Genomic DNA, 13,484 nt, shown 5'->3' with positions numbered 1-13,484 from the left:
TTTCTGGCTGCGGAGGACCAAAGAATTTGACTGACGTAGGTGGCGAGGTGTCCTCTATGGGTTACCCTGGCAGTTACAGCAACAACGCTCGCTGCCAGTGGAACATCCGTGTTACCCCTGGCAAACTAGTCCACCTCCATTTCCACAATTTCTCCCTGGAGGAAAGTCAGCTCTGCATGAATGACAAAGTCAAACTCTCCGATGGGACAGGAAGTTTAGGTATGTAAATATCTGCTTCCTCCCCCTTCATCTCTTATCTCCAATTGATAATGAGTCTAATTTGGCAGATTTTATGCAACACCCACTCCTCCCAACACACATCAGCAATATCTAACAGTGTTATTTTTTTTCAATGTCTTTTCTCTATAACTTGAAAATACTGCTTGCAGAGTTTGATGCATGTTGCTTGTGATGTCCATGTCTCTGCATAAAATATTAACTGCATTGATAATATTAAAGCAGCACAGCAAAGAATACAAGCAATTACAGACCAGGGGCAGTGAGGGAGATACACAATGGAGATGCGGTTAAAAAAGCCTTCTTCAAACACAAGTGGCCCCCAGAGAATTCAACTCTGCATGTTCATGTCTCTTCAGGCACTTACTGCAGCCATGTACCCCCTAAAGACCTGGTGAGTGATGGAAACCTACTTCACATCAGCTTCACCTCCAATAACAGGGTGGTGGACTCAGGCTTCACAGCCACCTGGAAGGCAGTGGACCCTTCAGATGGTAAGACGAGGCACCAGAGACATGGTCAAGTAAAAAAAATTTCTTTAGTCTAATCGCATACTTCAATATTCTCCCATCCAAACACACTCAACAGCTCCATGTGGAGGAAGTTTCAGCACTGCTCAGGGTGAAATCACCTCTCCTAACTGGCCCGGTGACTATCAAACCCAGTCCGTGTGTACATGGCGTATCAGCATTCCTTCAGCAACAAGTGTCCATGTAGCCTTCACTCACTTTGAGCTACAAGCTGTAAACGCGTTAGGAAACTGTGTGGACTACTTGGAGATCTTCAATGGAGAAAGCATGGCGTCGCAAGGTTGGATCTTGTGCAAGAACTTTTCTCTTTGCTGGTTTTCAGTTTTACTACAGTAATTTCTCATCTGTTACGCAGGTCGTTTCTGCGGTTTTGCCCCACCTCCCGAAATGACCATCCCAGGAAACAGCGTCGTCATTCGCTTCCTGAGTAACGGAGCCAATCAGCAGAGTGGATTCCGTGGTTATTGGACCACTAATGATAGTTCCATCCCAACTTTACCTCCTCCACTTCCTAACCCATGGGACAACATTACTATCAGTGAGGACTGACCAACTCCTAGCACTTGTTTATCCCAGATGTTGGGTAAAAGGTTATCATTTCATATGGATTTTATCAGTTTCGAACAGATCTTGCAGAAAAAAACAAGACTTTCAGTGTTTTTGTTAACACTCAAGGAGCTTTGTTTTAATTTCAGTTTGGTTTAAATTTTGCCAGACTGATTGAAGGAATAAATGACAAATAGTTCTTATTCATACAGGCGGCAACGAACAATAATTCTCACTATTAATCAATCTGATGATTAAATTTGCCTTTAATTTAAAATTTTGAAAAAGGATCAACAAAATTTCCAAGAGCCATAGGTTATGTCTTCAAGTCGCTTCTTTTGTCTATTCGACAGTCAAAACCCAAATAGTCTTCTTTTTTCAGAAAAAAACCCCACCAAATCTTCATATTTAGGTCCAAAGCAAGCAGAGGTTGGACAGTTTTGCTTGAAAACAGATAGTAAATGATTAATCAATTAAGAAAATAGTTGAGAGTTGTTGTTGATATTGTTGTTTTCAAATCAACCAGTCAAATAATTCTTGCTTCTATTCTTGTTTCTATTTAATAATTGTAAAGCTTCTCTTCCCAGGCTGGCCAGAAGATTGTGGTAACCCAGCAGTGACACCCAATACAGGCACTCCAAGGGTGGTTAATGGAGAGGAAGCTGTCCCCCACTCTTGGCCTTGGCAAGTCTCCATGCAGGTACCATATCCTCCCCCTCTGTATGAATGACTAATAGAGATAGAGGAAGGCTTTTATTTTGTAAAATTGTACCTTATCTTCCTCAGGCCATCCCCATGTTACCCATTCCTTACATGCATGGCTGTGGAGGCTCTTTGATTAATGAGGAATGGATCCTAACTGCTGCTCACTGTTTCATGTTGTAAGATACCAATACAGAGTACAAACTCTTGGAAGCACTCATTTTCCTTCATTTTGTTTTGCCCTTAACATCAAATGTTCTCCTTCGCTTGTAATCTCCTGCCTGCTTTCCAGCCCACTCAATAAACCCTCCTACTGGCGCATGTGTTTGGGGAAACACCACATGAACTCCTCCAGGGATGTTCCCTCAGCGGAGGCTTGCTATAAGGTGGACGGTATCATCTCTCATGAGGGATTCGTTTATGAGCAGGATCCCTCTGACATCACCAATGACATAGCCCTGGTGCATTTAGCCAAGCCTGTCAATATGACCAGGGAGATCAGCCCCATCTGTCTGCCCACACCGGGGGCCGTGATGGCTGCTGGGACGCGTTGCTTTGTTACTGGCTGGGGAGATGAGAAAGGTAGAAGTGAGGCGAAGTGTAACTGCTCCTGAATTTAATGTCATGTCTGTGACAGATACTGTTTCCTTTTTATTTATAATCCTAGTACTTTTTCTGTTTTTCCACTTCAGTGCAAATTTGCTTTTAAAAAATATCCATTGAGATCAACTGAGATCTGTTTTTTTTGTTGTTGTTTTTGTAATCAACCAGCCACTCAAAAACATTCTTATCAAACCAGGCTTGTGTGTATTGAGCTGATTAATAAACTCATACACTGTATCTACGGAGTGGACGTTGCCATAGCGATGCCCTCCATTCCTGAACATACACTGGCTTGGACATTTTTTTTGTCAACATCTGTAATGTTTGAAACTGAAGATGACCATATCTGGAAAAGAGAGTGGACCTATAGTGGAGCTGATTCAGCTCACTAGTCAGTCACAACATAATCACACCCTTAAGCATACTTTGCTTTATTTTACAATGAGTTAGATCAAAATCTACAAAAAAAGCATCATCATGAATTAAGACTTAAAATGGGTAACTGACAGCTTTAACAGATTTTTACTGAGGAAATAATTCTTGCCATTTTTCCATTGACATCTATACAGTCAGACCTCTTTGCAACCAGTGCAGTCGCCCCCTGCTGGAAAGTAGAAAGAATGCAAGCCCTTTTACACTTCCTTTAGAGTTCTCTAACAATGCTGACTTTGTATTGGTTGAATGTGTCAATTCCTTTTGCCCATAATAACATACATTTTGATTTTAACTTCTGTTTCAGGTAGTTTTTTTCCCAAAGTGTCTGAGAAGCTAAATCAGGCAGCCCTTCCTGTAGTCGACTTCCAAACCTGCAGTCAACCAGCTTACTGGTGGGACACCCTTAGGCCCTCCATGATCTGTGCTGGTTACGAGTCCCCAGATGAACTTAAGTCAGCCTGCCAGGTGAGAGCGCACATTTAACCTTATAAAAACACGTAGAAAAATTCTTAACAAGGATACAGTGAATGGATGGCACTTGGATGATGGAAATTTTCTCACACATTATTAGTAAATGTGTTATGTAAGACAGCTTTCCTCTCGTGATTGGGCCGTCCTTTATATAACAGCCTGTTTTGTTCATGATCATTCGGCCTTGATTGCAAATGTTTGCCTAGTTTGCAGCATGATTGGACAAAATAACAGGAGCATTATTTGCTGGCCATAATGAGCCACCACAACCATGGGAAGATAAGAAATTTGGAAAGTTAGAGAGAGTTAGAGAGAATTACAACTCCGAAATGGCTGTCAAAATCAAATACCACTGATGCATCTTCCTACTCGTACAGTAAATTCTGGTCTTACTCTCTTGCAGGGTGACTCTGGGGGCCCTTTTGCTTGCATGGCTGCTGAAAGAAACACAACGTGGGAGGTTCATGGCATCGTAAGCTTCGGACCTCAGGGCTGCATCAAGGACAAGAAACCCTCAGTGTTCACCCGTGTCTCGGCCTTCAGCCACTGGATCCATGACAACATTAAGAAGTTCATATATGAAAGCAGAAATGCAACTAAAATCGACCTCCTCGAATAAATGTTAGAACTGTTATATTCCTACTGCTGACCAAACCAATACTCATTCATTCACAGTTGATCCTCAAGAATGTGAGTCAAAGTATCGCTTATCTTTTACTTGATGCAATATTTAATACTTCATGTATTTTTAAAGAATATTTAAGGGAAGGAAACATATTCATTTAATAACTAAACAATGTAATTATTTTGCAAACAGACCATAACTACCATCCCTTCAAAGATATTTAGTTGTCTGATGCCTGAACTTTCCTACAAACAAGAACATGTAGACTTTTATGATGATTTAGAATTCAAATTAAAACTTCACTAATTTACATTAAAAGCACCTGTACTTGCTGTATAAATGAAATTGTTGTACATTTTTATGATATAGTTCCATTAATTTTTGTTCAAATTTCATTAAATAAATTAACCGTACAAAAGAGACAACTTTTTTCTTGACCTCAGCATGAGTTTTGTTTCTCTTTGTGTCACCCTCCCACTTTTCAGGAGCTCCCTCCGCCTTCATTCCTTCATGAGCAGACAGATGAATCTTACAGGCACAGATTTTAAGTTTGGGGTTTTAACCCTTTTTAATCACATGACCAAGCACCTCTGCCAATAGGAGAGCTCGGCTCAGATTTCAGCCTAGGAGGAGAGAGGGGAATAAAGGGTGAGGAAGAGAAACACACAAGTCAAGCAGTAATCTGTGCCCATGGGCTGGACTCTACATACTCTGCCGGTGCTGACAGGAATTCTTTTTTTTTTTTTTTACCCTTTCTTCTAGTTTGGATTGTTGTGTTTTTAGATGTTTTGATGGCATATTTCAAGGTGAAAGGGATTCCTGTCACTGGGAATGGTAAAGGAATTTTCCTTGGAACAGAGTGAGGAGAGAAGGAGGAGGAGGAAGAGCAGGAGGAGGGAATAAAGCACCAAATTTCCCCTCATCTTTGCCTCTGCAGGCGCCTCTTCTGTGAAAGAATGGGGGCAGGAGCTCTGACCATCTGTGTGAGTAGAAGCTACAAAGCCTGAGTTGGCTCAAAGTCTTCTCATTCAATCTGTGATGAAGGGCTAAGGAATGCATAGCGGGACTGTGTTTTCAGTGTCAGTTCTTCTTCTACACACCCTTTTGTGATGTGTGTTGTTGGATGTTCTGAAGTTTTTTTTCTATCTTTTCTATCAAAACTAGCTTCTCCTCATTTAAACCAACTTTCCTGACTTATTACACAACTGCTGGCATGTTGAGGCAGACTTTCCCTTGCAGTCTCAACAGAGAAAACAGCCCCACTGCCAGCGAATGTCTCTTCTCTTTTTAGTTTGCCATCCTTGTGCATCAGCACAACAGAAAGAGGGCTGGGACAAAGACACACTATGAGCTCCATGTTTCCACTAAAAATTTTCCAAGCAATGATTCAGGGCCTCGGTGAGATCACCTTCTACAAGCTTTGCAACGTGGAAAATGTCTTTTTATCCAAGCAGCAACAGCTGTATTTTTACATTAACTTAAAAAAAACAAAACAAACAAACTTGTCTTCAGTTCATTTGAGTCTTGCAGCCGTTACTTTTGGTGCCCCTGCTACCATTTGCTTCAATGGCCACCCACTCAGGGACAGATTCAGAGTCAAGGGAGGGAGAGGGTGCAGGGTGGGAAAGAGGAGCACATGCTAGGGCTTGCCATTCCCTCTGTCAGCCCGTTTCAAAGGCACAAAGAATTGCCTGACTATAAACCCTTTTAAAAACCTTCAAACTACACAAAATGTCTTCCAGGAGTCATTTAGCATCTAGAGTCACACAGTAGTCTTTTTCTTCCCACTGTCAGAAGTTGTGAAAATATTTTAAGGGTGGGGGGAGGGCAGAGAGGGGTGAGGATTAGGCTAATCACAGCAGACTGTCCCAGTAAACAATAGTGCATATCCTTCATTCATGGCTACTTAGCTTCCTATAGGCTGTGGCAGCTATAAACTGCAAAACTTTATGACAAAAGGACTGTATGCTATTCTGTTCTACGTAGATGGAGTTGGTGAGCTCGGACTGAGGAGCATGACGTTGAAGTGTGTTTCATAGCACTCTGTTCCCAGCTGACAGGGCCCAAACACTGCAGCTCACCTTTGTCAGAAACGTGACGCTACAGCTACTGTCTGCCTACGAGGCACTTCAGGTTCAAATATTACCTCATTTGCAATTCAAGTACAGAATGTAATTAGCAAAAATACAAACAAACAGCCAAGGTACTGTCTTGCATGTCAAATTACTAGAGTGATAGTACCACTGAAGACAGCCAAAACCTGACAACCATCTTCTGAAGTGACCCACAACTGGAGTTGACGGGTCTCATGACAACCAGGGTCAAATTAAAGGTCCAACATGGACTGACTTCATCATCAGTTTACCTTATAGGTCATTTTTTGTTTGTACTCATATGCATCTGTGTATGGACATACAGTATGAATGTGTATGAGTGTGCATCAGAACGACAAAAATATATGTCTGGTTTTGCATGTAGCTCAGTACTGTTAAGATGTGTGTGTATGTATGTGTGTGTGTGTGTGTGTGTGTGTGTGTGTGTGTGTGTGTGTGTGTGTAAGAGACAGATTTAAGTGACATCTGTTCAGTTCAGAAAGGCCTGTCACTGTCAGACCAAGCTCAGACTGGCTTAACTCTTTTAACACCTGCACGAATAGTAGCAAACCTTGACTTTAGCCATTCCCATGAATCAATATGCAAAAGTTAAAAAAAAAACTCCAATCATCCATTTGTTGTTTAAAGTGGCACAGAACTGATTGTCCCAGTTGGTTTGATTTTGGCTGATGAATTATTTAGCATATATATTGCTGGATAAAGAAGATTTAGACTTCATGGGAAAAGGAGATCAGGACTTCTGAACAGAAGTTTTGGACAGTTTTACTGTTGTGAGTAGTCAGTCTCCATTAGCTTCAAGCTAAAAAAAGAAAAAAAATAGGAGACTGGCATTTTCTGAAATCTTTAGTCACCACAGAGGGGGAGAAAATATATTTTTAAGCACATAATGATGAGTCATTGAAAGACGAATCCTTTTTGGGAGGTGGCAGAAATATAATACTGTGTTAAATGAGCACTGTGCTACTACCAAATGACTTAACAAAAAATATGGAAGTTTATCATGATGAATGTAAAACTTCGTACTCTGACAAGTTTTGTATTGTCGTTACCACAGCTCTATTATCAATTTTATACATCATAGAGATGTATCAAAAACAGTAGGTGAACTGATTCCAGCCCAACTACCCAGATATAAAAAAATAGATTTGTTCTCTGTATTGTATGAACATAGATATGGCTATCTTCTAAAACTAAACTTTAATATATGCTGACACCAAAGGTCAATGTATCACAATACAATATTTCACTACATGTCTTATGTGCATGTTTTAATATGCAGATGAGCCCATTAAATTGTGCTACTTCATAAGCAGCCATCCAAGCGTGAAGCCTTCTGTATTAAAAATTCAAGCTAATTACCATGTCACATTAATCCGAAAGGTGCAACTGGTGTATCACTGGTGTATGGAAAAAAAGAATTGCGTTTTTATTCACCTGCCAGAGAGGATGACTGGACAATATTAACACATACTGCCTTACCTGTAAAAGCCTCTCAGCAGTTTGTCTGCCAGAACAGCTGCTATCGTAAAGATTTTGTCTCCTTAGCCATCTGAGCACCATCTGTGAGGTGGGTTTTAATCAGCTGACCCAAGAGTGTTGCATCCTGTACCTATTAAATCTAAACAACGGCCAAATTAGGAAACGATATTCTTAATACGTCATAATCACCCACTAATATCCTCTTCTCGCAGTCAACCCTGGTGTGTCACTGTGGACCTCATTGTCTGCGAATCACAGCGACGGCCTTTCATTTCACTACATGGGTCAGTTCACTCATTCGAAGAGGTGAACTCTGAGACCAAATGATGTCACATGGTTTGGTTGTAGCCATGGCTTCAAGAGTAAAATATTAAAAAAGAAAGCTCTGAAGTGCAGGAAGTCTTCTCCTCCTCATACACTGCCCTCAAACTATTCTGGTTTGTGTGTCTTAACACTTTTTCTACTTATGCAGCCTAAATTGAGACAAAACTGCAATATATTGTATTTCGTATATACGTAACATACGTAGTATTACTAGTAATTTACCCTCCTTAGTTGTCAATGCTTTTTCTGCGGGAAGTGTGTTTGTACAATCAATGTTTGCATTCAGATAAAGACGATGAGAGATGTATTGTACAGTCTGTGCACCTATCTTTGAGAAGACATTTAGCATTGTTTGCCAGCATAAAATACTAGCCAAGTTATACTGAACAGCTGGTGAATGTTTGTCTTCTGAGACAAATGGGCTCAGCCTGGCAATTAGAGATTAAAGTTCAGGGGAACCGACAGTCATACGTCTGAAACAGTGATTTTACTAAGAAAAGTCTCCAGTAAAAGCCACATTTTGAAAATTAATTAGCAGGACAGGACGTAAATGGCCGCTGCCTCTCACGTCCCCTGAGTCCATGCGTGTTTTGTGCATGTCACTATCAGTGCAATGCCTTTAACTAAAGGTGTTGCGTGGTAACCTGATATTTGTCATAGCAACACATGCACAGCACACCCTTTTCACTTCTTCACAGCTCTCAAGCACACGCTGTCCTGCAAGTACATGACAGGAAGTCTCCTGAGGGCCGCATATATGGATCCCACAGTGACACAACACTTACATTTTCACTGCACACACCTTTTAGTCTGTGGGGCATCGTGAGCGTTCCTCCTCCCCGGCAGGTGTCTTCTCAGCAGTGTCTCAAATGATGTGCCGCCTCCAGTTATGGCCTCTGCAGCCATAGTGTCCATACATGATTGCTGATTTCTGCTCTTCTCTCTGCAGCACAACAAGACAGCAGTGCAGGTTAAAGAAGACATGAAGAAGATGGTCCAGATACCCATACTGAGACCCAAACCAACAGCCACCAAGCACACCAAGCTGTTTGGGGTATCCCTGTTTGAGCTGCATGAGATGGGCCTCATGGAGGATGGTGTGCCAGTGGTGGTGCGGAAGATGGTGGAGCATCTCCGCAAACATGGTGAGTAACATCAACCTCTGTACAACTTCAGCTGAATGTATGTCTTATTAAGGCTCAAGCATTCAAGACATTCAGCATCACTGTTTACTCTAAATAAAGCAATTCATGAATGTAAAATTTAAACCTTGACAAAGTTGTCAAAGTACCCTGAGGAAACATGAAACACTGCTATAACGCTTGGCATTGACCTATTTAAAAATGCTCTGTAGTTCTTCTGCTCGAGCACTAGATGTCAGTAGAAGAAAGTGGAAAATGGCTTCTGAATCTCAAAGTCCATGATTATGAAGAACAGTATTATATTGAATGACTCCTTTACTTCTCAAATGAAACAAGACCCAGAGATGACCAGAGCATGCCCTGGCCTGTCAAAATCAGAAAAAAAGTGAATGCCAGTAATTCAAAGTGGTAAACTACAATCCAAATTGCTTCCCTCTGTCACAGCAAAACCAACAAATATCCCAGCAGTTCAACTGCTAAAACAAAAGAACAATACTTGGCAACAACACTTGATGGATGATAGCCTTTGAAGGTTAATGGGCCTCATTCACGGAATATTCTGGCACATGAATTTATTTTTGCACAATGTGGGGGGTTTATTAGCCCTCAATTTGTTTTTTTACAGGGAGGAAGCAATGATTATAGGAGCAATAAAGTCTTTGAGAGCCTAGATGATTGCCAGTTATAATACCTGCACAATGGATGTCAGGAGATACAAGCAGCCATCAGGCTTTGCTTCCTGAATAATTATAAAAATAGCTTTAGGGTATGAAAAAAACAGCAACAACCTGGGGCATATAAGAAAATGTTGTGTGTAAGAACATTTCATGAATAAGGCTCTACAGCTCGCGTTTGCCATGGAAACTACACGTTACAACAAGGAGCCAATGATGCTAGGAAATAAATATTAGCTTCAGTTAGCTTAACGTAACAGAACTGCCAAGGTAAGCTGCATGTAATGCGACAGCAGTGTGCAGTATTCGCTCAGTATATGTGTAACGCGAATAAACGTCATTACAGCCCCATATCAACCGTTTTAAAAGCTAACACGGCTCGTGTTTAACCTTTGTTTCTTATGATGGGACTTACTGTTCGTGGCTAACAAGCTCATGTTGGCTCGCTCTCACCATTAGCTAAGCAATTAGCCAGGGTTACCTGTCCCGTGTCAGCCAGTCTCAGCCTCGACATTTTGAGGTATAAAACGTGTTTACATCACTTTTCATCGTTCAGTGCTCTCATGGTTGCAAAAATGTAATATAGCTAACTAATTTAAGAAATGCAAATTTTTTGTTATGTGATTGAAATTAAGATTTCCTCCAATCGGGAATACATTGCATGTAGTGCTTGCTCAATTTAATCAAATATGATTTTAATATATTTTGAAATATTTTAGTACGTTTTTTTTCTAGCGTGACATGGGCTACATCAAAATGTCGTGCCAAAATGACAACAAGTTATGTACTGTATATAGCTCTCTGGCCAATTATCTATTTTAGGTGTTTTTGACATACAGTATGTTGCCCTGAGGCCTAAAAGCCATCACTGATTGTGGAAGCTGAAAGAATTATCAAAACTATTTCCAGCCCTCATTAAAATCAAGATGTTAAATTTGGGGATCCGAGTTTTATGCTCTCTTTGAAGAATCAATAGATATTCAGCATTTTAATGCATCTCTCTGACTTTCCTCCAGCCCTGCATCAGGAGGGTTTGTTCAGAGTGAATGGGAATGCCCGCATCGTGGAGACCCTGAAGCAGAGGCTGGAGAACGGCGAGGATGTGGACTTCTCTGAATCAGATACATGTACAGTAGCCAGCTTGCTCAAAAAGTACCTCAGGGATCTGCCTCAAGGCCTGGTAGACCCAACAGTCCAACAGGAGCTGATACATCACTACCAAGGTAAGAGGAAATCATTCCAGATTGCAATGTACACCATCATGTTGTCTTAATGGTACCAAACTGTATGTGCTGATCTGCTTATCTGATGCCAAGAGGTGTACTTCCAAGATTTATTACCACAACCATCATGTGATACTTCCCATAAACCACTTCCCATACCTATAATATAACATTAACACCCTGGCCAGGGAATATGTAGGTCATGACTTTAAGTGGATGGTGAGCAAAGCTATCTCTAGGTGAAGAAATGTGCTTTTTGCAACTGCACTTAGCAGACCATAAAAATACTCTGCTGAATTAAATGTGTGTGTGTGTGTGTGTGTGTGTGTGTGCACGCGCACACGTGTTTGTGTGTGTGTGTGCGCGCGCGCGTGTGTGTGATAGAATGAGAGAGTTTATGCGATTAGAAGAGCAATGGATGTCATTTCTGGCAATAATCTGAAAAGTCATAAAAGGTAAAAATGAGTCATTTGGCAGATGATACATCTGTGCTCACTTTGCTCTTTTCCATCGCTGCTTTAATGAAGTGTGTTCATTTTGTTATGGGTCTATTTATCAGGGCTTATAGCCAAAAAGTGCATTAGATAAACTCTTTGTGTGGGACTTGGCCATACTAACTGAAACAAAAATAGTTTTGTTGTACAAAATAAATAAGTCAAATATTTGGCCTCCATATCCAGTGCATTGCAAATTAAAAAAACATAATGGAGCAATAAATTAATGATGGAGAGATAATTGGTTGCATGCAGAAGGGGATAATGTTTTCTAATTATCATTCAATTTTTTCCACAATCAGCAATGTTTTATTGTTTTTTTTTTTTATTGGGCAGTTAATTTTTGCTGTAATCAGTGTTGAGTACAAATTATATTTTCTGTAGCAGTTAGGAATTAAAACGAAATACACATGGATGCACAATTACAATCACAGCTACTTGGACAGTCAGATTGTGTGTCATTTTTTAGGAAATTGGGGTTTTCACTGGCATCTCCCGGTGTTTCAGCTACACACTAACCTGTAAAAATCAAATCAACTTCAACAAATGAAGAAATTCCCACTTGTTCTCACACGCACAAACACACAAATACACTCTGTGCTAAGAGGAGCAGCTGTGAGTGCTCTAAGCCATTACCCGCCCCCCCACATACTCAGACAGATGCATACACACATTCTCACGTCTCTACACCAGCATAAACACACGTACCTGCGCTCACTCACAAAATTTGCGTCATTCAGTCATTCAGGATCAGTAGCTATATCCGTTTATCCAACTCTGACCCAATTGTTTTTAGGCTCTTTGCTCTAATGCTCCCGTATTACAAGTCACCACAACCCAAGATTGAGTGTTACAGAGAGCAGGTGGTTGGAGCAGTCAGTACCTGCCGGAGACAGCATGTAAAGCTGTTAACTTAAAGTAATATTCCAACCTTTAGGAGAAATGTACTTATTAGCCATCCTCCCCAGAGCCAGACAAGCAGATAGTTACCCTTCTCTCCTTTGTGTGTGCATTTGGGAGCTGAGTCCCACAGAGACTGGCTAACTGCTACTTACAGTAGTTTAGTGCAATGAATGGTAGTGGATGGGCCGCGTAACATACCTCTGTGTATAACATCTGCCATGAAATAACAATTTAGAATTACAAGACATTGTAATATTAGAATCAGTTACATAGCCTGAGGTCCCTTCCTGACTGGGTGCAGTGATTTGGCGCAGCAACTCAAAAAGGCCTATAAGATCAAATGTGGAGGACCAGAAGACCTTCAGATTCAGATTCAGAAAACTTGATTTATTTCCATGGGGGGCAATTAAGTGACTGCTGTTACTGATCATAGCACTTTTTTTTAAGAGATAATGATGATGAATACTTCTGGAAAAATCAAGATTCTGAACCTGCTCTATTTGAACAGATTGCACAGAGTAGAAACTACAGGCTTTGGAAGCTGAGCGGGCAGTATGGAGCTAAATTAACTTACCCATCCAGTACCATTCATTGCACTAAGCTAAACAGCAGTCAGCTGGTCTCTGTTGGTCTCCTTTTTTGAAGATCCCCAAGGAAAATCTAGTGGCTTCAAGTGCTTGAATTGTGATTGACATGGCCGATTCAAACACTGGAGCAACTTTTCTACTTTAATTCATCAGCCAGAATTGTTCGAAAAAGGGAAACAAACCTTTTGCCTTGTTGTGATGTCTTATGTTTCTGTAGAGTGCGGCGATGATAGCTCTTGGTCAGATATGAAAGACCTGCTTCAGCAGCTTCCAGATGTCCACCACAACCTCCTGCGCTACCTTTGTCACTTCCTCACCCTTGTGGAGAGCAACAAAAAGGACAATCTTATGACTTCCCTCAACCTCGCCACTGTGTTTGGACCCAGTGTCTTCCA

At 41.0% G+C, this 13,484-nt stretch overlaps 2 protein-coding genes and 1 long non-coding RNA gene across 8 annotated transcripts in view; 2 read left to right on the top strand and 1 right to left on the bottom strand.

Annotated features, from left to right (window-relative positions):
• Positions 1 to 4,410, top strand: part of LOC147257661 (ovochymase-2) — a 21,883-nt gene extending 17,473 nt beyond the window's left edge. Inside the window, exons 17-25 of the mRNA XM_086211727.1 lie at positions 1 to 219; positions 597 to 731; positions 826 to 1,047; positions 1,123 to 1,305; positions 1,901 to 2,013; positions 2,100 to 2,194; positions 2,308 to 2,597; positions 3,358 to 3,518; positions 3,928 to 4,410. Coding sequence (XP_086067853.1) covers positions 1 to 219; positions 597 to 731; positions 826 to 1,047; positions 1,123 to 1,305; positions 1,901 to 2,013; positions 2,100 to 2,194; positions 2,308 to 2,597; positions 3,358 to 3,518; positions 3,928 to 4,143 — 1,634 coding nt within the window. The 3' untranslated portion in view covers positions 4,144 to 4,410. The remainder of the gene's footprint in view (positions 220 to 596; positions 732 to 825; positions 1,048 to 1,122; positions 1,306 to 1,900; positions 2,014 to 2,099; positions 2,195 to 2,307; positions 2,598 to 3,357; positions 3,519 to 3,927) is intronic.
• Positions 1 to 13,461, bottom strand: part of LOC147257660 (uncharacterized) — a 25,328-nt gene extending 11,867 nt beyond the window's left edge. Inside the window, exons 1-3 of one of the 2 annotated variants that reach the window (XR_015117622.1) lie at positions 13,272 to 13,461; positions 8,869 to 9,009; positions 7,743 to 7,881 (exon numbers count right to left, since the gene is read on the bottom strand). This is a non-coding gene — a long non-coding RNA (uncharacterized LOC147257660). The remainder of the gene's footprint in view (positions 1 to 7,742; positions 7,882 to 8,868; positions 9,010 to 13,271) is intronic. The other variant, XR_015117621.1, reaches the window with a different exon arrangement.
• The window catches only part of fam13a (family with sequence similarity 13 member A), a 52,506-nt gene continuing 43,815 nt past the window's right edge, over positions 4,794 to 13,484 (top strand). The window contains exons 1-4 of one of the 5 annotated variants that reach the window (XM_086211728.1): positions 4,794 to 5,132; positions 9,016 to 9,211; positions 10,899 to 11,105; positions 13,307 to 13,484. In XM_086211728.1, coding sequence (XP_086067854.1) covers positions 5,106 to 5,132; positions 9,016 to 9,211; positions 10,899 to 11,105; positions 13,307 to 13,484 — 608 coding nt within the window. In that variant the 5' untranslated portion in view covers positions 4,794 to 5,105. Of the gene's footprint in view, positions 5,133 to 9,015; positions 9,212 to 10,316; positions 10,403 to 10,898; positions 11,106 to 13,306 lie in introns of those variants that run through there. The other 4 variants (XM_086211730.1, XM_086211729.1, XM_086211731.1 and 1 more) reach the window with 4 other exon arrangements.

Source organism: Aulostomus chinensis, chromosome 8 (genome assembly GCF_037954235.1).
Source record: "Aulostomus chinensis isolate RoL2024-O1b breed Wild chromosome 8, RoL_Achi_v1.0, whole genome shotgun sequence".
Lineage (NCBI taxonomy): Eukaryota > Metazoa > Chordata > Actinopteri > Syngnathiformes > Aulostomidae > Aulostomus > Aulostomus chinensis.
This window is presented reverse-complemented; position numbering and strand designations above follow the sequence as displayed.